This window comes from Mus musculus, chromosome 1 (assembly GCF_000001635.26).
Source record: "Mus musculus strain C57BL/6J chromosome 1, GRCm38.p6 C57BL/6J".
NCBI classification, from domain to species: Eukaryota; Metazoa; Chordata; class Mammalia; order Rodentia; family Muridae; genus Mus; species Mus musculus.
Window position 1 is genome coordinate 186,697,872 of NC_000067.6, and position 27,364 is coordinate 186,725,235.

Consider the following 27,364-nt stretch of genomic DNA (forward strand, 5'->3'; position numbering starts at 1 on the left):
GGTGGTGTGGTAGCAATGGTACATCTTAAAGTCAATGACATTTGCAATGCAACGAATAATGACTGCCATGCAGAGGCCTACTAAGTGCCAGAAGCTGCCCAGGGCTTCTTCACACATCAGACCTCTGCAATCTGCAGAAGTAGGTGGCCCGGTAGAAATCTGAAGGGCTGCCATATCCCCAAAACACAGCAGGGTACTAGATACGGATGGGCACGGTGGCCTGACCACCTACAGAGGGATACCCATCATCTCAAAGGGTGAGGGGCAATTTGGATTAAAAGCCAGGGGCTAAAGAGGGTATGATGTGGAGTCAAAGCCATCCGGCCAACACAGGAAGCCGGTGGCCAGAGTGCAGTCTAACACCCACTTCTGACTCTCAGAGGTTAGTAAAGAAAGAACCACCCAAGGCAGCTTGGGTTGGAGCAAGACACAGATGTCTTTTAAACAAAAGCTGCAAGAGAATCTTTTGGTCTAAACCTGACCTAGAACCTGACCTAGAACCTGACCTAGAGCCTGACCTAGAGCCTGACCTAGAGCCTGACCTAGAACCTGACCTAGAACCTGACCTAGAGCCTGACCTAGAGCCTGACCTAGAGCCTGACCTAGAACCCTATCATGTTATTAAATTTAAAATAAGTGCCCAGAGAACAATGAATTTATAAATACTATCTCTGGGTTAAATACTATCTCTGTTCAAAATATATTAAAGAGCAGAACACAAACACACCAGATGCTTTTAAAAAAATGACAACAGAAACATCTGTTTGTCTCAGCCAAAGCCACATTTCGTCAGGCTGCTGGGAATCTGCAAAGCGGATTCCTCACTGAGACCTAAGGACGGACCGGAAACGCGAGGAGACAGCAGCGGACAGGACTGCCCTGGGCAGGCACCTGCTTGCTGCCCACCTCTCTTGGGAATTTATGAAGAAGATGCCAGAGTCAGTGGGGAAGGATCTAGGCCAGGAACCCTTCCTTGCACACTTCTCCCCGGGCTCTTCCACCCTGCCTTCCCGAACCTTCCAAAATTACAGCTTCCAGTGTGTTGTAATCTCTGGGCAAAGACCCCGCAGTACTGACCTCCACAATTCTAACCCAGATTTGATGGGAGTTCAACGGTGAATCATTAGCCCTTTTCACATCTCCATTTCCTCTAGGAAAAACGATTTGTCATTCTTTCATATCTTTACACAGAAGGTGCCTGAGGAGGCTACATCTGCATCTCTCCACCATGGGGAAGACAACTTTCAAGACCTGCATTCCCTGGCCTTGACCACAGGAGGCGCTGTGGAGACGTGGGGGGAGGGTGTAGTTAAGCGAACCACATGCTCTTTAACCTTGGGGAACCCCTAGACTTTAAAACATGGGGGTCTACTCAAGAGAGGCAGCAGCAAAACCACCTCCCTGTTCCAGCTATAAACTGTGTTTTAATTTGATGCTTCACCTACTCACTTTGCAAAGTAAAAATGAAGGAGATCTGGAAGAAGGAGAGCGCAGAGGTGCTTGGGTGTAACCACAACGAGGCATTAATGGAGGGAATGAGAGAGTCAGCTCTGTTGTACATTAATAACTGCCATCATGGAAGTCAAGAGGTCCTAGCTAGTCTTCACTCACCAACCCCCCTTCCTGTCTCTGACTCACATTCATCTACGAACATACACAGAGAATCTTTTAGGAGAGAAGGCAAAAATACAGCTTTACAGTAAGGCTACGGGGCTGGATAGATGGCTCAGTAGTTAAGAGCTCCGGCTGCTCTTCTGAAGGTCCTGAGTTCAAGTCCCAGAAACCACATGGTGGCTCACAACCATCTGTAACAAGATCTGACTCCCTCTTCTGGTGTGTCTGAAGACAGCTACAGTGTACTTATATGTAATAATAAATAAATCTTTAAGAAAGGAGGAGGAGAAAGAACAAAATAAAAAAAAATAATAAATTAAGGCTACTACTGTGTTCTGCTAATATTCCACTTCATTAGGCCAGCAATCTGGATATATAGAAAGACAGCTTCATGAATTGAATACTAAGTCACATTCCTCAAAACCATGCTGACATTGGCATTCATTCTACATCCCGCAATTTCACTTGGAAATTACAGGAGGACCAGAGAGGGAGAATTGCTTAGCATTAAGTGTTTAGCCTTCATGTGAAAGAACTACCAAGGCTAACTCTTTGTGATGTTTCCACGCTGTGCACTTCAGCCCACCTGATTCAGAGATAGAACCAGCCGACATGGCAAGTCACTGTCTTTGCTTGCCCAGGCTGCAGATTCCACTCTTCATTAACACAAAGCTTATTCTATTTGAAAGGAAAATCCAAGATAATTCCTCGGGTTCTTTTTGTTTTCTATGTGCTGACTTGGCATTCCTGGTGAATGAGGGACCAACCCCATTACTGAAGGCAAATGAATGGGAATGTTGGTTGTTTCAAATGTAGGAGCTTCAATATCACAACAATAAAAAACATGTCATACAAAGTAGCCCAGTCCATATTCTATTCTGATTATTCTCTATTTGATGATTTTATTTTAATATCCTTTGATCATAAAGATATTTTGTTGTTGCTATTACTTTTTAAAATATTACTAGGAGTAGAATTCAGCAACCGAAGCTGCACACCAGGGAACTGTGGCTTCCCACCATGGGCAACATTGAAATTTGAGGCAGAATAATTCTCTGGCATATGGCGGAAGGGGTAGGCTGCCCTCTTCGTTATAATAGGATAGAAATATCCCTGGCTTCTATCTAATGAAGACCAGCAGAATCTCACCTCAAGACAGTGAAAAATATTTTCAGACATTTTCAGCTGTCACAGCAGAAGCCACACAGAGCAAGGGGAGGAGAGAGCAGGGCTCACTGTTGCCAGAGTTAGACCCACAACACTTCGCTGGGAAGAGAAGCAGAGAGGAGAGCCAAGCATGGCAGTGCACATAATCCCTGCACTAGGGTAGGTGAGGGCAGAGGACCATGAGTTTGAGGATGACCTAAACTATAAGACAAGTCTGAGAGCAGCTTCAGCTACAGTCTAAGACAGAATCTTAACAAACAGGTTTAGAATACAGATCAGTGATAGGAAGTATGTCTTTACATGGGAGAACCTCAGACTTAAAACAAAACAAACAAACAAAGAAATAAGTAAATAATGAAAAATAGACCAAAAAAAGAAAACAACTTCCCCTTTCCCCACTGGGTCTCTATTTGTTTTAATATCAATTTAGAGTCTTCTTAGAAAAAGAGTCACTTTTTCAGAATTTCTAAAGCCTTATACAGCGTCTTTTGAATAGCTGCACCTTGAACTTCAAAGGAATAGTCAAAGTGTTTGGTATCCACTAATTCCTGCAGGGCACAGGATCCGTAAACTCTAGCACAACTCCACTCTGAGTCTTAAACCAACAGTATGCGAAAAGATCAATATGCAGAAATTCAAAACTAATCAGATCCCTTCTTTAAATGTTGACACAGTATTATTTATACCCCCATAAATACATTCTTGGCTAAAATTCATACTAGAAGCTTGGCACCTGGCCAGTTCTATTAATATCTACTTATTTATACAGCACACTTGGCCAAGGATAATATTTAAGACAAAGTATGCCTGAGGGCATATACAATATCTCTTGTATTTTCGGTTTTCAATCTCCACATTGCTAAAAAGATTGAGTTTGAACTTTATAAAACGTCCCACCAAGGGCTATCAGCCGTCTGTAGTGATATATAGTCACCAAGCATAATTAGGGCATATTTGTAATACTTGAGTTGAAGTCACTCCCTGAACACTAATAAGTTGGTGGAAAAAAAAAAAAAAAGAGGCGGCGATCTTTCCCATGACTTCTCTATGGGCTTGTGACCCTCTTCAGATTCACTGCAAGATGTAACAGGCACATGCGCTCCCTGTATGCACCACAGTGGCATAGAAGCCAGCCAGCCCTGCTCCTCCAAATCTCCTTGCTTTAAATACAATGGAATGATTCTCTCTCCCTCTCCCTCTCCCTCTCCCTCTCCCTCTCCCTCTCCCTCTCCCTCTCCCTCTCCCTCTCCCTCTCCCTCTCCCTCTCCCTCTCCCTCTCCCTCTCCCTCTCCCTCTCCCTCTCCCTCTCCCTCTCCCTCTCCCTCTCTCTTCTGGAAGAACTCCCTATATCTAGAAAGTCCTGGAAAATCAGTTAACCTACTTTCTATAACATTATCCATAGCCCCTGCTCAGTTGTGTTGAATCCGCTGCTATTAATATACCTTTCTACTCCTAAGCTTCTACACTGAACACAATCTTCTTAAATCTCTAGTTTTCACGTAAAAATGATAGTACATGTGTGTATGTGTGTGTGTGTGTGTGTGTGTGTGTGTATAGTATGTGTGTGTGTGTATGTATAGTGTGTGTGTGTGTGTAAGCATACTTAGGTTTTCATTTAATCGGAGGTTCAGGAGTGGGATACAGAAGAGTCCACATATCGATGTTATTGATACCCTCACATCCTCCATAAAACCTGGGCGGTTCTTCTAACCTGCTCATGACCTTGGTTCTGGGGTTGTCCCTTCTCTGCTCACCTTCATCCATTGGACTGAAGCACTTCCCCTGGTGGCCTGCTCCCTGCACACCTATGCAATGTGAGATTGGATCTTTGTCCTCTTTGCAGACTTCCTGACAGCTAATCTGAGCTTTGGCATGTAAACACCGAAGAAGGAGTTATTCAGCCCCGGATCACATGCCTGTCTGTCAGCCCAAACATCTGCAGAATCAACACACGTATGTGGGAGAAAACTAACTGAGTCAAGCCGTCCCTCAGCCCCAGTGGCTCTGGACTAATTACAATGAACTCCCTTCCCTAGCATCACTGTGGCTCCACCCCAGATAGAAATCCTTATTTCCCAGGAGCAATAAACAGGGCGGACTGTACGCATCCACTGTAGTGGATAGGGCCGTAACTATAATAATAAAACCGTCCTGCTGGCCAGGGTTCCCTGCATCTGTTACGGCACTAAACAACAAGAGAACACTACAGGGTAAGAGAAGTGACCAGAAAGAGTGTGGTTAGACACATGGGTAGACCAACGCTCTGAGGGCACCAAGTGCAAGACGCGGCAAGTCAGACAGCTATGGCTCGTCAAACTAAAAATAAATATTAGGAGAGAAAAGCACCTCCCTGCAATTCTGACTTCTGGGATAAAATTACCAAGATGGCTGCGTTATCTATTTAGGCAAGACACAGAGACTTCACAAAGGCAGCCAGCAAGGATATAGGGCATGAAAGGGGAGGAGAGAACAGAGCAGCCAATGAGAAGTTTACGACAGGGACTTGGAACACAGGGATGCTGAAGTTTTTTTTTTTTCTCTTTCTTTTAGTGTTTCTTCCTGGTGCTTAACCCTCTCAGGTATCACTCAGTGCTGTTGCTGCTGCAAAATTCTCTCTCTCTCTCTCTCTCTCTCTCTCTCTCTCTCTCTCTCTCTCCCTCCCTCCCTCCCTCCCTCCCTCCCCACCCCCTTTTTAAAGAACTCTGAAACAAATCTACACTAACTGTACTCTCCCCTTCCCCCACAAGGCTCCACAATAAATCGCTGCTACTGTATGCCAGCTGTTTCTGAAGCTATTGCTCCCAGCGAAACGGGGAAATATATATATATATATATTTTTTTTTAAATAGCTGTCTTTCCCATCTTCGATTTCAGAACACACAGAAGACCCTGCTGCTTGTGAAAGTGCCGGGACACAGAGTTCAAGGTTGAAAAAGATCATGGAGAATCCCCCTAAGAAAAAACGACCTGCTCCCAGGCTAGCGAGGACTACCTAGAAAAAACGGGAAGTGAAACCTAGTTGAGCCCAGTTAGAACCTTATTTATTCTTTCTAACTGTCCACGTGAGGTCAAAAGGGGACTTGGCAATGCGGCTCTGCAAGAAGACTGAGAGTAAAAACACCCAGAGAGAGCAATAAATGACCCCCCGGAGGATTTAAGGGTTTTGAGTGACCCCCACCCCGTGCGCCCGAAATCCAGCTTGGTGTTGCTGATGCTGACATTCTTAGGGGAGTGAGAGACAATAGCAAAGGTTTGGGGAGTCCCCAGATAGGTCAGCAGGGAAGGGGGGCGCCTTTGAGAAGGCTAGTTTGGAAGCACTTTTTTTAACTCTTTGTGTACCAGTTGGAGGACACCCCCACCCCCACTGCATGCCAACCCGGCAAAGAAAACAAAGTCTACCTTGGTCTCTTAGCATAAGTCATCCCGGGAAGCGCTTTTCTTTTGACAGAAGGGAGCTGATTTGCTAGTTGGTAGACCAGGGGAGAGGAGAAATGCAAACATCTTTTAAAAGGTCTGGGGCATTTGTGGGTAGGGAGTTATGGAGAAATAAATAAATAAAACAGAAGTTGAAGGTTTGCAAGCCTGTGGATCCCTCTCCATCCCACGACTGGAAAGGCAGTGGAAGGGACGAAGGACAGAACGGAAACGAAGCGATCAGGACCCGGGGACTGGGAGAGGAAAGGGCGAACGCCTAAGGCTGCTGTGGATCTGAGGAGCTCCGGGCCAACCTTAGACTCGGGGATGGAAAAGTCGAAAACCACGGAAACTGTACTTACTTTCGGAGGGGAGGTGGGACGGCATGTCGATTTTATAAACCTCCTTGGCGTAGTACTCCTCGTCGCTCCGCTCGCGCTCGCAGGCGGCTGCCCTCCGGCTTGCCTTCTCCTGCAGTAAGTCCCTGGTACTGTTGTAGATGGAAATCACCTCCGGGGGGACCTCATCCGGCTCCGGATAGTCTTCCGGGGGGCTGGTGAGCTTCAGCTTGCTCAGGATCTGCCCGCGGATGGCCTCGATCCTCTTGCGCATAAACTGATCCATGTCGAGGGTGCTGCAGGTAGACAGACTGAGCGCCACCGGGACCAGATGCAGGAGCAAAAAGGTGCTCAGCACACAGTAGTGCATGTTTTTAAAAGGAAGAAACGTTGATGTTGTTATTTAAAGTAAGAAAAAATATATATAAAAAAGAAACTAGTAATTCTCAGAGCGGTCAGGTAGAGTTGTTTTTAATACGAAACTTTTGCAAAGCAGTCGAAAGTTAATGCCCAATAGAAAAACGTCCCTGGCTGGGATTCCTTTAAAAAAGAAAATGCAACGCGTTCCCAACGTGGAGATATTAATATGCGATGCTGGGGCGGGGTGGGGGGGGAATCTCTCACTTTAAGGAGTAAGAAAGGTTTGTTTTTTTTTTCTCCTGGAAGGGAGAGGGTGAGTGGCTCTGAAGTAGAAATAAACTTAAGAGGAAGAAATGGAGTTCAGTGTGTCAGGCTCGGTGCGGAGTGGCTGATCTGAACTCCGATCCTCCGGCCAAAAGGGACGAGACGAGAAGGTCCGGGGGCTGGCAGGAGGCACGCAGGGCCGCGGGGAGCGCTGAGCGGCGGCCGGGGCTGCGCCGGGCTCTAACTGAGAAGTTCAAAGACCGAGCGGCTCGGCCCTGCCTTCCACACGTGTGTGGATGAGTGTGCGTGTGGATGTGTGCGCGTGTGCGCGCGTGCGTGCGCGCGCGCCGAGGGCGAGCCTGGCGAGCCGCGGGGAGGCAGATGCGCCCCGGAGCGGCTCACTCGGAGACTCGGTGGGATACTGTCCGCCCCGGAGATCCACAGAGGCCGGAGCAGGCGGCGAGGATCCCGCTCCTGCCGGCCGCGCTGTGGCCTACACCCGGCTGGGTCGCTCCACGTTGCAGCCGCCGCTGCTGCCTGCAAAGAGGGCCAGCCTCCAGCTCGGTCCTTCAGATCCTCCTTTTCTTGCTCCAGGCGGCCAAGGGCGACAGCGATCGGCCACCTCCTTAACCCCTGTGGAACAACACCGCCTCCTGGGCGCGTTGGCTGCGGGCTGCCCCGGGACTCGCACCCTTCCCTAGCTTCTCCTAGCTTCCACCAAGGTTGCACTTTCTCGCTTAGGGTAAGTAGGTACTTGCGACCCTAAAATAGACCTCTGCCGATCCTTCTCTCCGCAGATGGGTTGCTCCAGAATGGCTCTTTAAACCCTAATACTTCTCTCCATCCCTGACGCCTGCCCCAGAGCTCAGCTCTCAGCGCCTTCTCTCTTTCTCTCCCACTCGCTCTCCTGCCGGCAGTTTCAGCAGCTCTGCTCCGAGCAAACCTGCTGCCAGCAGATAACATCACGATTCTGCCCGGAGCAGAGTTTTATATGTGCTCCCCAAACCACGTGTTTGCCTTCAACAAAGTGACGCGCTAGGATTACAGTCAGAAGTCCTCTGTTACTAAGACCACGAGCTCTGGACCATTGGAGGGGGTGTGGAAAAGGGGGACGGCCAGTAAGGGAGGGCGACTGGCATGAGGAATTTGCAGTAGTCACTGTCTGTGATCACCAAGGGTCTGTGTGTGGAGGGGCAGGCAGCTAAGCATCCCGTTTCTACATGGTGGGGATCACTCATTCGCAGCTTCCCTGAGTCCCTCCTGTGTTGAGTGCGTGCCCATGCATGTACAGGCGTGTACACACACACACACACACACACACACACACACACACACACACACACACACACACACACACTGTGCTCCATGGAGCTCCAGCCCAGCCCTGAAGACATGCCTTCCAATCTGAGACTGCTGACCTAACTCTTGAGTTCTCCGGGATTCCACAGGTTGTTTTTCATTAGCCTGTTTACAATCCAGCCCTGTTTGCCTGTGAACCAGCAGAATACAGAAGTGTCCCTTTCACCCAATGCATGCTCTGTATCACTGCTTTGAATAAAGGAACTGTTGCCTTCTTTATGTGAGCCCCTGCTCATGTGGCTTTCTCCTCAGCCTTCCTAGACAAGGATGACCCACCATCTTCTGCCTGTCGCAGCATTATCTAAGACACCTGGGTTTTAAATGTTTGCTGTCTCCTGTCACACAGTATCATAACTTGACATTTTCTACTTCAACTTGCTCAAACTGGTTGGATAACAGAATCTTTCTTCCCACTGGTCTTTCCCCTTTAGTCAAAGTCAACATTTCAATCTTAGTGATGACTCTGTGGCCACGATGACTACACAGGTTGTTAAAGCTGGAAACTGTTGAGAATTCCCCCAGGTTAAGACCTCAGTATCATTTTCCTAGTTCAAAAGGATCAAACCTTTAGGGATGCATACATGTGTATGTGTGTGTGTGTGTGGGGGGGGTTATATTCTTACTAGAGGGAGCTGTAATGATATGTAATGATATAGCTGGCATACATTATATACAGCAATGAACATTATTATTTGTATTTCACAGACAGGGAGACTGAGGCCATAGGAAGTGAGGTCTGTTGTTGCAGAAAACAGGAAGGGGTGGGTCTGGGTTTTGCAGAGAGAGCCCGCCCACCTCCTGGGTTCTTTCCCACCATGTACTTGGAAGAAGTATAAGGTCCCAGAACATGTGACAAGCAGGGATCCGGGGGTTCCGTAAGTGTGGGAGCTGCAGAATAATCTACTGCCCTCTTACAGAATCAAGACCCCCCCACAGTCATGTTCTATGTTCTAAGATTCCTGCAGAAAACTCTCTCTTGAATTATCATCTCCCCACCCACCTTGAACACAAAATTCTTCTACTCCACTGGCCCTGAGGAACACCCTGGCATGAATGAATTGTTCCAACACGCACCTAAATGATTCTAAAAACCTCCATTATTGGCAGACTTCTTCCTTCAAGGTCAGCCCCAGGCAGACGGGTTCGACCACCACCACCTTACGATTCTCTAAGCTGAAACAGAACTGATCAAGAACTCCTGCCTGTGGGCTGATGGTCCCATCAGCTGGAGTCTCCCAGTGAGTCCCATTCTGATCCAGCTGTACAGAGAAGACACAGAGCAGGAGCTAGAGCTACCGAGGGCCAACGTCACAAGTTTGTGGGGATGCTTTCGGGAAAATCTGTTGAGCACATAGGTAGGGTGTTCTCGGCAGCCACTGAGCCTTTTACTGGGTGCTGAGACTGCCTGGGGAACAGCCATAGGTACATCAGAGGATGAGCTGACATGGCTGAGGATATGAGTGGGCAGAGCAGAGCAGTAGCAATCCCCCTGTACTTCATGTGGGAAAGTCGGTACTCCATCCATGCAGGCGGGCGCCCCTCTCAGGATCGGTACCCACACTCCTGTGCATGATAGTAGCTGAGAACTTAGAGCTCTCTACCCCTTAGGCCTGAGGCCAGACCTCTTCCTAAAAGGCTCCTTTAGTTTTCTCCCCAAAGCCCAGGCAGGAGTTGACAGACACATCTTCTCTGTCTCTCGGTGTGACTGAGCACAGTGACTGAATTCAGCAGGAGAGGAGCCTCTCTTGTCTCACGGGAGAGCAGTTCTCCAGAGCGGATCTTGGTTGTCATAAATGAATCCTGTCTTCGGCAACACTAAGGCTTCTGCCATCTCCATATTCAGGAAACAAAACCACCATATTTAAGGATCATAAGTGCTCAGAGCGCTACGCAATAAGGTAAGAGAGCACATTACATACACAGTCTTTACTACCCCAGTGGTAAGGGGGACTGGACCACGCTGTAGTTCAAAGTCCTGCACTGTGGCTTTATGAACCTAAGGAAGTTATTCAGAGACTGTTCCTCACCTGTGAGAACGGGGTCATATGCAGAAGACTATAGGGAGGGGGGGTCATCATACAAGGCATGGGAAGTGTTTATAACAAAGTCGGACCCTAGTGTCTGCTCATTAAACTAGGTCCTGTTATCCCCTCTCCATCGCAGCCAGGCATGTCTGTGTCTGGTCTCCACTCATCACCCAGGAAACACGTAGGAAAGGGGTCACCCAAATCTGCTGTGGCATTCTGCCCCTCGGTAACTAGAATAAACAGCTAAGAAACACACTTTTGATGAAATACAATACAAACCTGCTATCAAAGTCCAGTTAGGCATTAGACATTAAGGTCTCTGAACACCCTAAAGTGAAATGTTTGCTTTCTAGGCCAGAGAGGTTGAGGAAGAGGAAGCAGCTGTCTCGACCAGCAGCCCTGACTACTCATTAATGGGTCTGTTATTCACTTCAGCAGTGTAGAGCACCCACAAAACAAGGCTGCTCATAGCTGACCTGGGGTTTGTCTCCTGTTTGTCATGGTTACGGTCTGGTCTGGGGTCTCCTTCCTCTCGTCATAGAGGAACTTATCTGGGACAATTTGGAAAGTGTTCTCAATGCTTTCTAGCATTCAAAACCCAAAACAAACAAAACAAACAAAACAGGAAGTGTGTGTGTGTGCGGGGGGGGGGGGGGGGCGGGGGATATGAAGCTGCAAATGTTTTTTCAATCACTGTGACAGTAAGTGCAAGGATAATTCTTTTCCACTCTTCCTGGTAACTTCTATCTGGGCAGTTACTTATTTGTGTGAGTATGCGTGCCATGGCACAACTGTGGAGGTCAAAGATTAGCACTCCTCCTACCATATCGCTCCTGGGACGGGAACTCAGGTCGCCATGCCTTTTCCCTCAGAGCCACTTCACTGCCCTGACTCCCATTTCATCTGAGTCTATAACTCAGTAACAATGCTTGGTCCACATCATTTTTTTTTCTCTCTCATGATCTGTATGTATTTCAAACAACAAGTTTAACCATGGTCTAACAAGTTCCCAGTAGTTAGACAACAATAAAAAGAACCACAGACATGGCCCGGTCAGTAAAGTCCTTGCGTTGCGAGCATAAGGACCTTAGTTTGGTCCCCAGCACCTACATAAAAGCTAGAAGCAGCAGTGTACTAGTGTAACCCCAGGCCTGGGGAGACAGGAGGCTCCCTGGGGAGCTAGCCAGCTGAATCAGTGAGCTTAGGGCTCAGTGAGAGTCTGGCTTAAAAACTAAGATGGAGGGTGGGAAAAGAGATAGAGTCATCTGACACAAACCTCTGGCCTTGCACAAGCACATGCACATAGGCGTGCATGCAGCATCCTCCCCCCCCCCCACACACATGCACATAGGCGTGCATGCAGCATCCTCCCCCCCCCACACACACACATGCACATAGGCGTGCATGCAGCATCCTCCTCCACACACACACATGCACATAGGCGTGCATGCAGCATCCTCCCCCCCCACACACACACATGCACATAGGCGTGCATGCAGCATCCTCCTCCACACACACACATGCACATAGGCGTGCATGCAGCATCCTCCTCCACACACACACATGCACATAGGCGTGCATGCAGCATCCTCCTCCACACACACACATGCACATAGGCGTGCATGCAGCATCCTCCCCCCCCACACACACATGCACATAGGCGTGCATGCAGCATCCTCCTCCACACACACACATGCACATAGGCGTGCATGCAGCATCCTCCTCCACACACACACATGCACATAGGCGTGCATGCAGCATCCTCCTCCACACACACACATGCACATAGGCGTGCATGCAGCATCCTCCCCCCCCACACACACATGCACATAGGCGTGCATGCAGCATCCTCCCCCCCCACACACACACATGCACATAGGCGTGCATGCAGCATCCTCCTCCACACACACACATGCACATAGGCGTGCATGCAGCATCCTCCTCCACACACACACATGCACATAGGCGTGCATGCAGCATCCTCCTCCACACACACACATGCACATAGGCGTGCATGCAGCATCCTCCCCCCACCACACACACATGCACATATGCGTGCATGCAGCATCCTCTCCCACATACACACACACATGCACATAGGCGTGCATGCAGCATCCTCCCCCCACCACACACACACACACACACACATGCACATAGGCATGTATGCAGCATACTCCCCACACACACACATAGGCATGCATGCAGCATCCTCCCCCACCCCCCCCACACACACACATAGGCGTGCATGCAGCATCCTCCCCCCCAACACACACATGCACATAGGCATACAGGCACCTCTCTCCCTGAACAACAATAATCTATTCTATTTTACTTGATATTTGTACATTGAACTCAGGATGAAGCGATAGGGCAGTGGCAGGGACCATGATGAGGGGGCCTTTAAGAGACCTGTGCTGGTCAGAGAGAGAATGGTTACAAGGTAAGAACAAGGAAGGCCAGCATCCAGGCAGCCTTAAAGAACGAATCACTGTGTGATGACCATGCTCCCAGGCTGGACCACTCACTTGTCCAGTCCGGCTGGAGACAGTTCCGTCAAGAGTGAAGCTGCCTGCCCAGTGACCAAGGTTGCCGCCCCTCTCCAGGTTTTTCTAACATTTAGCAATGCTTCTAATTCCTTGACCCTGGTGAAATCCATCGACTAAGACAGCATTTACCAAGGGCATTGCGCACACGATTGCGCACACGATGCTAATACTGAGATGTGGGGCCCGGACTCTTTCTGGTTTTTTCTGTGGGTTTTGGGTTCGAACTTAGGTGTTCCTGCTTGCGAGACAAGGGCTTTACTGACTGCGCCATCTCCAGAGACCCAAATGGAAGCATTTTTAAGATGCATATGCTGTAGGTGACTGTCACCTTTCCCCTCAGGGGGCTTCAGACTGTGAAGAATTCTACTAGCAAAGTCATCAACCTGTATCTCAAGCAACTCTGCCTTTCTACTACCTCGCTCTGCAGTTTAAAAACATGAAAATAAAGCAGGAAACACAGGGCAACAGTAATTGCATAAAAAAAAGAAAGAAAAAAAGCCTCTCTGTGGTTTGTATGACTGATGGAAAAACTGGTAAATAAGTATTTTAAGAAGCAAAAGTATATGTTAATAACTATTTCTGAAAGTACAGCCAGATAGATGGCTTTGATGCGTAAAACTTGAGAGTCCTGACCACAACTCTCTAGTGACTACTCCAACTCTCAGAAAAGAACGTTAGAGAACTCACAGATTTAATCAAAGTTCTTATTAATGAAATTAGCCACATCATTCACTCATCACACAAACTCAGGCAGCGTGGGAAGAGAATACAACAAATAAACGCACCACGAGCAAGGAGGCAGGGTACCACAGGCTGTCCTGTTAGGGTGAAGCTGCTCTCAAGTCTTCGCCCATAGGAATGGCTCTGGTTTTCTCTCTGGTGGGAAAAGAGGCCACGAGACATCATGCGCGACATCCCCCAGCCTTGTTTATCTCAACATCATTTCACAGCTCCCCTCTGAAAACACTTACTCCACGATTTCAGTAATTCATCTAAAACTACACCACCGCACACAGCAGTGAAGTCTGCAAGAAGCTGTGGGTCACAGGCCAGCCAATCTCCCACGTGGGAAGAAAACAGGTAACAACCATAAGAAAGATGAGGAGGCCAGCAAAAGATGGCTCCGTGGATAAAGCTGCTTGCTCTAGAAGCTAGTGACCTGAGTTCCATGCCTGGAACTCGCACAACTCTATACCGTTGTCCAAGTTGTCCCCTGACCTTCTCACACTCACACACACACACACACACACACACACACACACACACACTATGGATGAACACCCCCCCACACACTAATAATATAAGAAAAATTGGGAGTTAACAGGCATTTCATGCATTTTAGAAAACAAACGAATAATAGATATCCTTAGACATGAGAAACAAGTGTCTCCCTGTCATACTGCAGTAGGGCTGGTGCGATGACTTAACAGGTAACACACACACGTGCCACCAAATCTAGCGACCCAGAGTTCAATTCCCCAGGACCCACACAACACAGCACTCCCATAAGTTGCTGTCTACCCCCCACATACTCAATAATGAACACAATTTTAAAATAAAATTTTCTTTCCTGTTTAACACAACCTGTTGCTTCCACAAGCCAGGGACTCCTGAAAAGTTAACATCAAGTAACTGAGGGAATTGTGTCTCAAAAGGTGTGATCAATATTCCTATTTGTGGTTTTTGAATCTGGTCTGTTATGTGTTTTTAAAAACAAAGGCATCATTAGAGTTCCTAACAAGTGGCAAGCTATCCATCAACCAGAGAAAGAAATCAGCAACCAACCATGTGTCATGGTGACCCGAGTCCCAGCAACTCGGAAACCATCTTACAGATGACCGGTTTTATTTGCTCCTTGGAGAAGCCTCTCTGTCTTAGGATTTTACATTGAGTGGGATCATTAGTGAACAAACTGTTCTAGGGTCAGTTTGGCTATTTGACCAGCTGTAACAATTTAATCAATGCCAGTTACACTCGTGAAAAAAGCAACTACTCAATTTCTGGGGGAGAGAAATTCAATGAGAGCAGAAACTCTGCCACCTGGAGGACATACGTGGTATTTCACAATCTCCAGAAACAGCATGCTCTCAAGCTAGAATATTTTCCTCACAGTTACTGCATCATATTAAAAACCTAGCATGATTAACATTTTTATCTCAAGAATATTTTCTATTACTGCACATAAAATAAAAATGACCGTTTTTAAAGTATGACATTTTAGGAAACATGCTTGGGTCAGGAGCTGGGGATGTGGCTCAGGTAGTAGGGCTTGCTTAGTACCTGGAAAGGCCTGGGTCTGATGCCTACAGAGGATCAAAGGCTATGCCAGTGCACAGGTCTCCTAGCACTGAGGAGATAAAGGTGTGTGTGTGTGTGTGTGTGTGTGTGTGTGTGTGTGTGTGTGTGTGTGTGTGTGTTAAGTTTAGGGCCATCCTCACAATGAGGCCTGAGCTTAATAATATCTCTGCCTTAAAACAAACACAAAGTCCTTAATCAGGGACAATGGGACATCCTTAATTATGTTTGTCACCTGTTACGTCCTAGATGTTAACATTCTAAGCTAAATACAATCTTTTTAAAGCATAACAAAAACACCAGCCACTGTGTTAAGCAAAAATCAGCAGTCCAAGGCAATCCACTGCATCTCAGTACTAAAGGGAGCCACACCAAGTCTGTGGGTGCTAGACAGCACCCAGATAATCAAAATATATAACCCTTTAATTATCAGACATGCTTGGGCAGGACCTTGTAATGGCTTCTCCAGCAACACGCTATGCAATAAACTGGCCTCAGCTATGCAAACACACCCTGGGGGTGAGAGAACTGGAAGCCGCCACTGGCAGGAAGATAGGCATCTCTTGTTGCTTGGTGCCTGAGTTTGTCTTACACTGGCCACACGCTCATGCCACGAGTAGGGCCACTAACTTAAACATGCTTGATCATCTTTCCCCTAAGAGTTCAATTTCTAGAATCTAATTTGCTCTCAGTCATCAGTACCAGTTAACATGGTGGGCATTCCTTATCCACAGGGGACATTTAAAGATGTCTGAGGGGGCTTAGAACTGGAAAGTAACAAGCCCTGTTTATATTCTTTATTCCTATATATACATACCTATGGTTACTATGTATAATTAACTTCAGTATATAATTAGAATAATTACTAAAATATACTGTAATAAATGTACTCTCTCTAAAAGTAGTCCACCATATTACATATCTTTCTGCAACCTCGGTAATTTTCCTAAGACAATAACTTCACCTTTTCAGATAAAGGAAGCCTTTTTACAGCTTCCCTTTGGCACAAACTGCTGGCACCCATTATTGTCCTTTGCGGTCACTGTTAGGGTTACTTGAATATAAGCACTGCAATACAATGACCAACTTGGCTACCCGTGGGCTGGCAGTACTGTGTGGATCCAGTGGCAGGAGGAGGGTCCCTTCCCAGGCAGAGTCATGCATTCTCTCATGCTGCTCACAACAGCGCACAGCTTAAAGCAGGTGAACTACTGACATTTTCCACTCGTGTTTTTAAAACATGGTTTCCATGGGTAATTGAAATTGCAGAAGGTGTCCTCACATGGAAGAGGACTACAATAAACCAAGAAAACAGGTGCCCATTTAAAAATCAGCTTTCACTCCTTAAGGGGCACAGGGAAGCAGGTGAAAAGACAGGAAAGAGTTGGGCTTCTGTGGGCCATGTTCCCCTGGGGTAACTGGTCAACCTGCTGAGACAAAATCTCTTCCCTTCATTTCCTAAGGAGCAAGACTGTGGCATTCCATCAAATAATAGGCTTTTCAATACAGGACTTGTCTTCTCAGACTCTGGAAAGTCAGTCTTATAAAGAATGTCTTTATTAATGTTGAATACATTTAAATTCTCACCTACACCACCCATGACCACATTAGCATCATGGGTATGTTTTTCTTTGTCTTCATTGATCATTTGAAATGGGAAAATATGGAATTTTCAGGTAACATTAACACTCTCAAAAAAAAAAAATCAATGAATTCGTATGTGGTTTTTGATCTATTAAAAACAATTCCAAAGCAGCATTCCTGTGAGTGGTTTCTTGAACTGAAAGGGACATCCGAGGAAGATCAGTAGACTCCTGAGTAGCTGCTGTCGCTTCCTGTCAAGCACGTTAGGGTCATGGTGTCCTGTGCAGCCGGCTGCTCCTCGCCCTGCTGCCCTTGTGGGGGATAACAACACAGTGACCCTCTTGGATCTGAGCCTTTAAGTTGGTTACACGCTCAAGAGAACCCAGTGCTATTGTACAAAGACAAATATTATTGTGCAGATGTTTTGCTTCTACGACCCAGTATTTGGGGATAACTGCTGTGTCTGGCTCCCGACCCGCTGTTTTCAGAGCTGATGTCAGCTCACTGTTTATGTCCATTCCATGGTGGGGTGTGCATTTCTGCCTAAGACTGGTCTGGACCCACAAAGGCAGAGGCAACTGTCTAGTAGCCTGATCAACAGCTGCAAGGCCACCCACGCACACAGGGGACTCAGCTCTCAGCTGTCTCTCTACTATGAGCCCCAGTTAGTCCTGACCCCATACAAATTTGGTGTTCCCACTTTGATGTTTATGAACTGATTGCATTAAAAATGCAGCATGATGACTCCAGGGTTGGAGAAACTGTTATTTATACAAACTGTGGTTAACACCTCATCACTGAAACCGGCTGGGCTAATAACACCCACCGTGTTGTTTGCTGTCCCCCTCAACTCTGTAGCAGTTGCTCTGGCACTGTGTTTGCCAGGGTGCACGGGGACAGGATGGAACCCTTGGAAGCTGAAAGCACTTCCTGAGGCGCTCCTAAGGAGTGACCCTGCCCGAGATGGGACTCTGCAGCAGGGGAGCTCGTGGACTTAAATGGTACCCCATGTCCGTCAGAGCTCAGGAGATGCTCTGTGGTGCACCATGAACCTATTCCTGCAGTGCATGGTGACGAAACTTAGGTACAATGTATTCATCTGAAAAACTCACGCTGAAACCCCAAAACTATTTGTTATTAACAGTGGCCTAATACTTAAGAACAAGAGCTATCATTTATCCTTTAATTATAAGTGTCACACACACACACACACAATTCCAAAATATATCCCCCAAACTGGACAGCTCAATCACTATTAAAACAGTCCTTGCACATACGGGATATGCTACACCGGATAAAGTATGGGACAGACTTGCAAGTTACTGAGTGTTCTGTTGCTGAGATAAACAAACCATCAAGGCCAAAGAAACGCTCAGAGTTTATTTGGGCTTATTGTTCCGGAGGGAAAGGATTCCACAGCGGCAGAGCATACCCTGGTAGCAAGCAGCAGGCATGGCACAGGCAAGGGGGAAAGAGAAGCACAGAATGACAGGAAGCCCCTTCTTGGGGTGCAAGCACTAAGCAGAACGAAGCCCGAGTGCCACACTCCCCCAGCAAGGCTGCACCTCCTAAGCCAAACAGCACGGCCGGCTGAGGGCCAAGTGGCATGTGAGGAAAACTTTCAGTAAAACTAGCACCGAATAGAATTCCAAAATCCACCACTGTTTCAATCACACTAAATACATGTGCTGGGTAACTTTGTTATCTTCAGAGTCAAGACATGCCGAGTAGCTCCATGTATGAAAAGTAAAATTCAAAATGTATTTCTCTTATTTCTACCCATGCTAAAATGGCCAACAGCCATCTCTCTGTGTCAGTGTCCACCAGAGTGCAGGGTGCAGATAGGAAGGCACTGGCATAGGAGAGACAGAAGGTGCCATGCTCACTCAGTCTGCATGTCTGCTGCCCTCAGTGGAAACCAAAGAATTTTCGATGTCTGCTCCTGCTGTGGAGATTAGGTGAGAGACGGTACCTCGTGTAACTGCACCTACATGAAAAGCCATCAGTGCTGACTACCCAAACAATGCTCAGTAGACTACAGGAAAATTCCGAGGCCCCCCTGAGCTAGAATCTACTACTGGCTTACAGGTTAGCTAAGAACACCTAGAACCTACTCTATGTATGGAACTCTGACTGGCCTCATTAGAACCTGTCCCGTTCAGATACCAGTGTCCATTCAAGGGGCCTCATGGCTCACTGCCGGCATCCTCCCCTTCCTAAATCAGCTCACAGGTCCCTCAATGGATATGTCTAACAGAGCTCTAGAAAGACCCTCGCCCAAATGATCACTCAGCCCAGCTCTGCTACAGCCCTCAAACTGCAGACTCCTGTTTGCTTTGGGAAGCCATTTGTAGGTGTGGAGTAGCTCTGTCCTGTTTCCAGAGTCAGTTCTTTCTCCCAGCTCACCTCATACAGTCCTGTGCTCATCACATGTGTAGGGCGCAAAGCCTCTGCATCCACCACACCCAGGGGAAGGTGTAGGTGAGGGCCATCACCTTCATTGCAATGGAAGAACGTGGGGAACGGATGGGCAGGAAAAGCCTCTCGCCAATGGAAGAAAACAAAGCTAGCGCACAGCACGGAGAAATCATACCCACAGCTTTGCGCAGGCTTCTTACTCTAAAGCCCTGTAATGTAAAACCCAAATTCCACTACAGAAGCTTTGCTTAAGTTGTTGGGGATGATGCACATATGGATGTGTCGACTTCAAGCCTTCTTTCCTCAGGAACGATGTTTTCAGACAGGGCCTCTGGCTAGGTCTTAACGATCACTGGTTAAGCTATGTTACCTGGCCAGCCTTTCTCCTGCCTCCACCTCCCAAAACAGGGATTACAAAGGTCTGCCACAACACCCGGCCTTTACATGACTTCTGGCAAATCAAACTCAGATCCTCCATGTGAGCACGTTGGGATTTACTGTGGACATCTGACCTTAATGAAGAAAAGGAGATTCAACTTCACCATTACAGTTTTAAACCACCCCTTATTATGCCGTCAACAAAAGTAATGCTGACGCAGCACCTAAACTGGGTGCCAGTGAATGTGGCAAAGTGTGTGAAATAACCTTCAAATTCTACTAGATGCATGCAGCGATCCATCTCAGGAGCTAAAGCTTCTGCCCAGGTTAAAACCTGGGGGCTGGAGCAATGGCTCGGGGACTCAGGGTGCCTGCAGCTCTTGTAGAGGACCTGGGTTTGGCTGCCAGTAACCACATGATGGATCACAACCAACAGGGGCCTAATACCTTCTAGCCTCTGAGGGCACATGGTATACAGACATACATGCAGGCAAGATGCCCACAGACATAAAGTAAGTATAAATTGTTATTTTTTCTTTTAAAGATCTATTACCAGTTACCTGACAGCATGTTTCCTAAGAAACAGCAATGTGGCCTCGTGGGGTGTGGTGGGGTGGGGTGCACCTGGAATCCCAGCTACTGGAGAAGGCAAGAGGACTCTCGAACCCAGGAGTTTAAGGCCGGCCTAGGCAATGCAGCAATTCTCTATTTCTTAAAACTTATTTAAAATAATAAGAATCATAAATCAATCTCTCCCTGCCTCTCCCATGCTCTGTTAGAAGTGAAATTCATGTGGCACAAGCCCCCTGACACACCAAGGTCATTTTCAGTCGTGGAGAGATCCCTTTTAGCTCTGTCGGTCCTCCTCCAACCCTTTAATCCATTGCATGTTTCGAATCACCAACACCACCCAAAGCCCGCACAGCGCCGACTGTTTATCCATCCTTCTCCTTGCTATAGAAACGGCTGTTGCATCTTCTCAGGCCTCACCGCCTCTCAGATTTCTCCATGACTGCTGTTCCCGTTCGCACCACAGCCTCAAGCTACACAGTCTAACATTTTACTTTGCCTTGGTTAAGCATCTATAAATGGTTCTATATTCATGTGGCCTGAAGACCCCTGCAGGTAGCAGGCTTAGTTTGGTTGGTGGCCACTAGGTATTCTTCTGTACATAATACATTTATCAAAAAGCCCTTAGAGCCCTGAAAATCTAACACCCCTTTCTTCACTCATATATTTTTTTTTATTTTTAAACAAATCTATTTTGTAAAGGAGTAAAGTTTTTAATGGTTTACTTTTATTTTAAGTGCACTGGTGTTTTGCCTGCATGGGTAGAGTGCCACATCCCGTGATTGGAATTAGACAGATGTGAGCTGCCACGTGGGTGCTGGAATTGAACCAAGTCCTCTGGAAGAGCAACCAGTGCACTCTAAACCACTGAGCTGACATTCCAGCCCCACTCGTCTGTCTGCTTTTCAGTAACTCTGAATGACTAAGCCTTGGCTCCCTTGTATCCAAGGGGTTTTGAGAGTATATTTGAAATCTGTTAAATAGCTTTCATGCAAGAAAGAATCGATACTAATATCCTAAAGGTGAGTCAGGACTCCAGTCCATGCTATAAAGACATGACCTATTCTTTCGCTCTGAAATGATATTGTTCAGGCTGTCAAACAGTAACCAACAAGAAACTGTACTTCACACTGTCACCCAGAAAAGGGAAAAAGACGCACCATCACACTGGTGGCTATTAGTCTCCATAATTGTTTCTAGATAAATAAAATTAACTTCTTTACCCTGCAAGGTAGTTCAGTTGGTAAAGTGTTTAGCATGCAAGGAAGAGCACTTGAATTCAATGCCCACAACCATGTAAAAGTAAGACATACTGATGTTCAACTGCAACCAGCTAGGTAGGCTGGAAAGCAACTGAGGAAGACATCTCTATTTACCTCTGGTACACACACACACACACACACACACACACACACACACACACACACACTGTCTCACAACTACCTGTAACTCTGGCCCTGAGATCTCACTCCTTTGGCTTTCAAGAACAATACATTCATGCCCACATATTTAAGAGAGAAATACAAATACAAACAAAAATAAACAAATGTTTAAAAACAACAGCCGTGGGGCTGGAAGGATGGCTCAACAGTTAAGAGCACTGGCTGTTCTTCCAGAGCTCAGATTCCATTTCTAGCACCCACATGGAGGCTCACAGATTCTCTGATTCTCTATCGGGCAACTGACGCCCTCTTCTGGCCTCCACAGGTACTGAATGGCCACGGTGCATACACAGAGGTAGGCCATTTACTACACCCATCTCCCGCACACTCAGTAGCTGGCTGTGGCGGTGCACACCTGTTTGCGAAGCTGAAGCTGGATGATGGAGATTTCCAAGACTACCCTGGTATCTCACAAGTCCGACTCAAGAGTTAGACAGACGTGCTCCTCAGCATCCCCCTCGCACATACAGGTTCTGTTTCAGTATTTTACAACCAAGGCACAGGGACTCTAAAACCTATAAGACATGTTCACATGACAAAGTTACGTCATGAGCTCTCTTACAAGTGGCACTGTGGTCCAGGGGCAACTTGATTCTATGATGGAATAAAATCCCTTCTGAAAGAAGAAATTTGTGAACATTCTCTTCCTTGTGTATGCTTTGAAAACTGGGCTCAACTTCCTGAAGTTAACTGAAGGGCTAGAGAAGTCAGCTCTGCTTCCAGGACAACCTGTTCATCACAGGCAGCTGTGCATGCCCTTTTGTTATCCACGCGGGCTTCAGAAGCTGCAAAGACGCTGTGTGCTGCATTAACCTCCGCTCAGCAATGTCCCATTACTTAGCATCCCTGGATCACTACCGAGAAAGCTTGCTCACAGTTATTTAGATTAAAATGACAAAACCACCAGCCACACAATTTAATATGGCACTTACGTTCCCGAGTGAGATGAAGACACAGACACACACGCACCTTACGGCTTTCCTATAATAAGCATTCAGCACCATGCTACGAGCTTCACTCTGACAGGGGCCCCGTAGTCATGGAACATTTATAGCCCTTGATTTGGCCTGAAAACATAAACCTCCTGCTCCAACCCAGGGGCAGGGTTGGGCCTCAGTGTAGAGCAGATCCAAGTGTGTGCCATGGGTGGTCGCAGGGCTCCCTTCATGGAAAGATGGAGAGAGACGGGTCCTTCTCATGAGAGCGCGTCACGCTCAATACCTACTTCCCTTACAGACTTGGTAACTGGAGCCAAGTTTCACAGAAATAGTGGAGGAAATCACACAGCTTCACTGGTTTTCTAGAACTAAAATAGAAAAGATAACAATTTGAAATTTTATGTACCTTTTTCTTAAAGGCTTAGCCACACAAACCAACGGCACCAATCACCCACCCTCCGTGACAGACAGATCTATGGATCTGAGCAGGGAAGCAGAGATTTCATATCAAATTCACTTTAATTATAAATGGGACCGCACTTTAGAAACCCTGATGGATGATGGGCATGTGTCCACAGCAAAGGATCCTAGAAAATTGCAGTTTACTGCTCAAGAAAAAAAATATTTCTCTGTACAAATATTTTAGAAAAACAGGTTAAATTTCTGTAAGAATTAAAAATACAGCTTTAATACAGTCTGCACCTGAGGAACCCTAGAGCACAGGTTCTCAGGAAGTCCTAGCATTTGGCAGATGGCCATGCGCAGGCTCCCAACCGTCGGGTCATTTGCAGCGGAGCTGGATGCTCCCGTCTGCCGCTCAACGGCTGGCTGCGGCCTCTGCCCTGCCACCAGCAGGCTCCTCGCCCTCGCTCTCCTTGTCCCAGTCCTTCATGCTGGCTCCCATCATGAAATCATCTCGCAGAATCTTCCACCCTGGGCTCTCTTCTGATTTCACTTCAGTCTAAGAAAAATCACAGAACCAAAACATTCACAAATCAATTTAACCATAAAGAAAATTTAAAAATTATATACTTCAAAACAAACTTTTCAATATGTACTTTGAAATGAGATAAAACCAAAATAATATAAAATTGATTTTATATTCTGTGCTCATGTATATACAAATACAGAGTAAAGAAAAAATTTCAATTCTACCAATGAAACATAAAAGCAAAATAATTTAGAGTTGGGGAAAATACAGATTTGGCATCACTTTTAAAAATATTTGGACAACATTAATTAACCTTTGGTGGTACCTTATTAGAAAATCCTTGGCAGTGACTTTAATGGAGCCTAAAGTTTAACCCCAAGCGCACTGAAGCGAGAAGCTAACTGGCACTGTGCAGCTGCTTGAGACAGTGCCTCTTCCAGAGTCTGTAGCAGCGCGGACATACAAGGTCTCACTGCCTGACACAGTCACGGAGTCGGGAACTAATAAAGCCCAGGAGTTAGAAGTAACTGAAGCAAGCAACAAACTCAGGAGACAAGTCATTCCACGCAGCCACGGGGTAAGACCTGGAGCTAAGGACACACGCCTTCCTTTGTGGAACAACAGCACCACCGTGTGGCAGTCGTGTGTACTGCAACACTGACGTGACCAAAACCAAGTCCTGTTCTCACAACCACAGGTAGTCTGCAAATCTATCCCATCTGGGGGCTGTGTCTATGTAGCAAGCATTTTTTAAAAAGACACCAAAATGTCCGCAAGGTTTCACAAGCTAATTACATAACTGTGCTACAGCTTGTTTATTTTTTAGGAACCTATTTATGTATTAAGAGGAAAAATGGACCGCTTCTGCCTTTGTGGGATAAAAAACTAAATCACAGCTTGCACCCAGAACAGCCGGGAGCCAGGGAGGCAGACAACTGCATAGACTGGGAGCTGACTTAGTAGTTCACGTATCGACACCGGCTGCAGTGGAACCAGCACTGGGGACTAGAAACACTCGTGTGGTGTGAGACCACGACAGTGGAATGCTTGTCAGGTGAGTGGCCGGGCCCTGTTCCCCACTGACTGCTGGACTCTCTGGAGCGGAAGCTCCACAGCTATTCCAGGTTTTCTGACTCAACCCCATGCTCTTGCTGGCACTCAGGACCAACAATTACAGCAGGCTGGCCAACTTAACTGCTCAAAGCTTTTGATTAAAGTAGTAATTTGAAATAGGGTCTCATACTGCAAACCATGTTAGACTACGACTCATTACTGTATGTTGCCCAAGCTGGACTTCAACGCGCAGCAATTCTGCCTTAGCCTCCTGAGTGCTGGGATTATAAAAATGAGCCATCATGACCTGGTTTCAATTCAGTTTTTTTTGGTTTGGGTTTTAAATTTATCAACAATACAATTTAGAATTATAAAAGGCAGTGAAACAAGATTGCTCAGTCTTTGAGAATCAGGAACAATAAATAGATTGGTACTCCAGATAGTCTGAGGGCTTTCGAAATTATGACAGTTTAAGCATACTTCATAGTCTGTAATTTGAATAGCTAAAATTCTTGTTTAAATAAAATACAGCAGGTTTGGCCTAATGGACTAGGCAAGGAACTCTCAGCCTGGAATTCAGGTTCACTTTGGTTTTAAAGCACCCATTAGACATCAAGGATGGCCAACCTGGAGTGAAGCTGAGGAGAAGGGAGGCAGGTGAGAAGGTAAAACTGAGACAATCACACAGGAAAACAGACAGACAATAGAAGACAGTGTGAAGTAGAACCCGTTCAGGAGGCTCCTTAACTGCAGTGCAGAAGAGACAGCCAAGGGAGAAGAAAGTCTCCAGGCTCAGCGTGAAGGAAAGTTCCAGAACAACCTCATGCCAGGCCTATGGAATGCAGTACAGCAGTGACTTCACAGGGCACAAGCAGGCAGAAGATCCCATCACCAAGCCACAACCTTCCTGCCAGCACTGACACAACCAGTAAGAGTGAATGGAGACACGGTACAAGAACCAGGACACTCGGGTGCTAGCTAATATGGGAGCAACCTCGGATGGCACAGCAATGCATTTAAATAGCAGAATGGTCACAGGGACACCCTGAGGGGCGATGGATCCCCGCAGAGAATGGAGGCTTCTATAAAGAATACCTCAGTAGGAATATAGGAAAGTGTGGAGACCCTGGCTTATACGCTGCTCAGTGGCAAAGAGCACCAAACCCTAGCTTTGTACTAAAATAAGTGAGTCTGGGGTGAAATGTGACTTCCAAGACTACATGAGTGCAAAGAGACCTTACAAGGCAGGACAGCAAAACAAGAGACAAACAAAACCAGATGGCTACACTGTCATTTACAGTCCCAGATTCCCTCTAAGTTTCTCAAGAGCATCTGTCAAGGAGCCCTGCTGGTCCTATTACTTACATTTTATCATGATGACCCTGCCTGCCTGTTGTGGCTGTCTTTGCTGTATTACTGAGTCGGTGTGTGCTGGCTAGACCCTCTGCAGCACCACATTTCTGACTCTCTGAGTGCCTGCCAGGTGGGAATATCACTCCATATGACGAAAGGGAACGAGGGCTCAGGACATGAAGCCTTTGTTCAAGCATTCATGAGCAAGTCAGCCCTGAAGCACAGGCCAAAATCCACATCTCTTACACACGCTGCTCTACTACCTGTTACCTCCCATCAACAACCCAGCAGAACTAACGCTAAAATACACAGAAAATGGTGTACAATTGTCTCCTGTATTCCATGCCGGCTTCAAACTTAACTGTGAAACAAGACTGGGCCAGACCTTCTGATCTATCTTCCTGCTTCTACCACTGCCTGTGGGTTACAGGCACGAACTGCAGCAGCACACATGGTTCACACCGTGCTGAGGCTAAGCCCCAGGCATTTGTGCATGCTGGTCAAGTACTCTGCAGGCTAAGCTACATCCCTTAGACCTAACTTCCACAGAAGTCCTAAACTAAGCAGATTACACTGTTCTTCTGCAAGTCGATCTACTGGATTGCTTCATAAGCAATCTTACCACCGAGCATACGGCTTAGAGCATCCACAATGAAGATAAACCAGATAATCACAAGTTAATACAACAACCCCAGGCACAGGGATATTGGAGGTCTAACCTACAGCACTGCATCCCCACCTGCTGTCCAGACCATGTCAGGCCGTGATGTGAGGCTGTACTGATTAGATGGCCTACAGCAACGTGTCTCTAAACCCTTCATGCTTACACTAACTGAAAAGGAAAACGGAGTAGGGTCGGTCAAATGGCTCAGTACTAACCATGCGAGCAGAAGGACCTGAGTCCCAGCCTATGGTCTTAGCGCTGCAAGGGAAAGACAAGAGGACCCCGCTGTCTGCTAGAGAGGAAAGCATTCCTCATCCATCTCTAGCTTACACACACATGTAGGCTAGAGCATTGTACACACACATGTGTCTGTGCACAAGAGCAGCAAATAACACTACATGATGCAAGGTATCCCCAGTGGCCTGCTCTTAGACAGATATTCAATCAAGATCATGCAGATGCAATCGGTGTACATTTTGAAGATGAAGACAGCTCTTAGAGTGCTAACCATTTAAGTTCAGACACATTGGTGTCTAAGGAATGCTAAGGATGAAGACCTGAAGTTATTAATTCAACAGCAAATAATTAAACAGTTTGCTCTCACTCGATTTTGAAGGAAGAAAAGTCAAACCCTAAAAGAATGGCCACA

General features: G+C 46.8%; 2 protein-coding genes and 1 long non-coding RNA gene across 6 annotated transcripts in view; 1 reads left to right on the forward strand and 2 right to left on the reverse strand.

The window, feature by feature from the left end:
• The window catches only part of Tgfb2 (transforming growth factor, beta 2), an 86,911-nt gene extending 75,085 nt beyond the window's left edge, over nucleotides 1–11,826 (reverse strand). For 2 of the 4 annotated variants that reach the window (NM_009367.4, NM_001329107.1), the window contains exon 1: nucleotides 6,558–8,118. In NM_009367.4, the coding sequence (NP_033393.2) occupies nucleotides 6,558–6,903 (346 nt within the window). In that variant the 5' untranslated portion in view covers nucleotides 6,904–8,118. Of the gene's footprint in view, nucleotides 1–6,557 lie in introns of all 4 variants that reach the window. The other 2 variants (XM_006497136.4, XM_030252968.1) reach the window with 2 other exon arrangements.
• On the forward strand, nucleotides 3,085–5,932 carry Gm35655. Its single transcript, XR_373811.4, has 2 exons — nucleotides 3,085–5,360; nucleotides 5,656–5,932. It is a non-coding gene; the product is annotated as a predicted gene, 35655 (long non-coding RNA).
• An 11,388-nt stretch (nucleotides 11,827–23,214) lies between the features above and the next one.
• Nucleotides 23,215–27,364, reverse strand: part of Rrp15 (ribosomal RNA processing 15 homolog (S. cerevisiae)) — a 28,273-nt gene continuing 24,123 nt past the window's right edge. Inside the window, exon 5 of the mRNA NM_026041.2 lies at nucleotides 23,215–23,675. Within this exon, the coding sequence (NP_080317.3) occupies nucleotides 23,532–23,675 (144 nt within the window). The 3' untranslated portion in view covers nucleotides 23,215–23,531. The remainder of the gene's footprint in view (nucleotides 23,676–27,364) is intronic.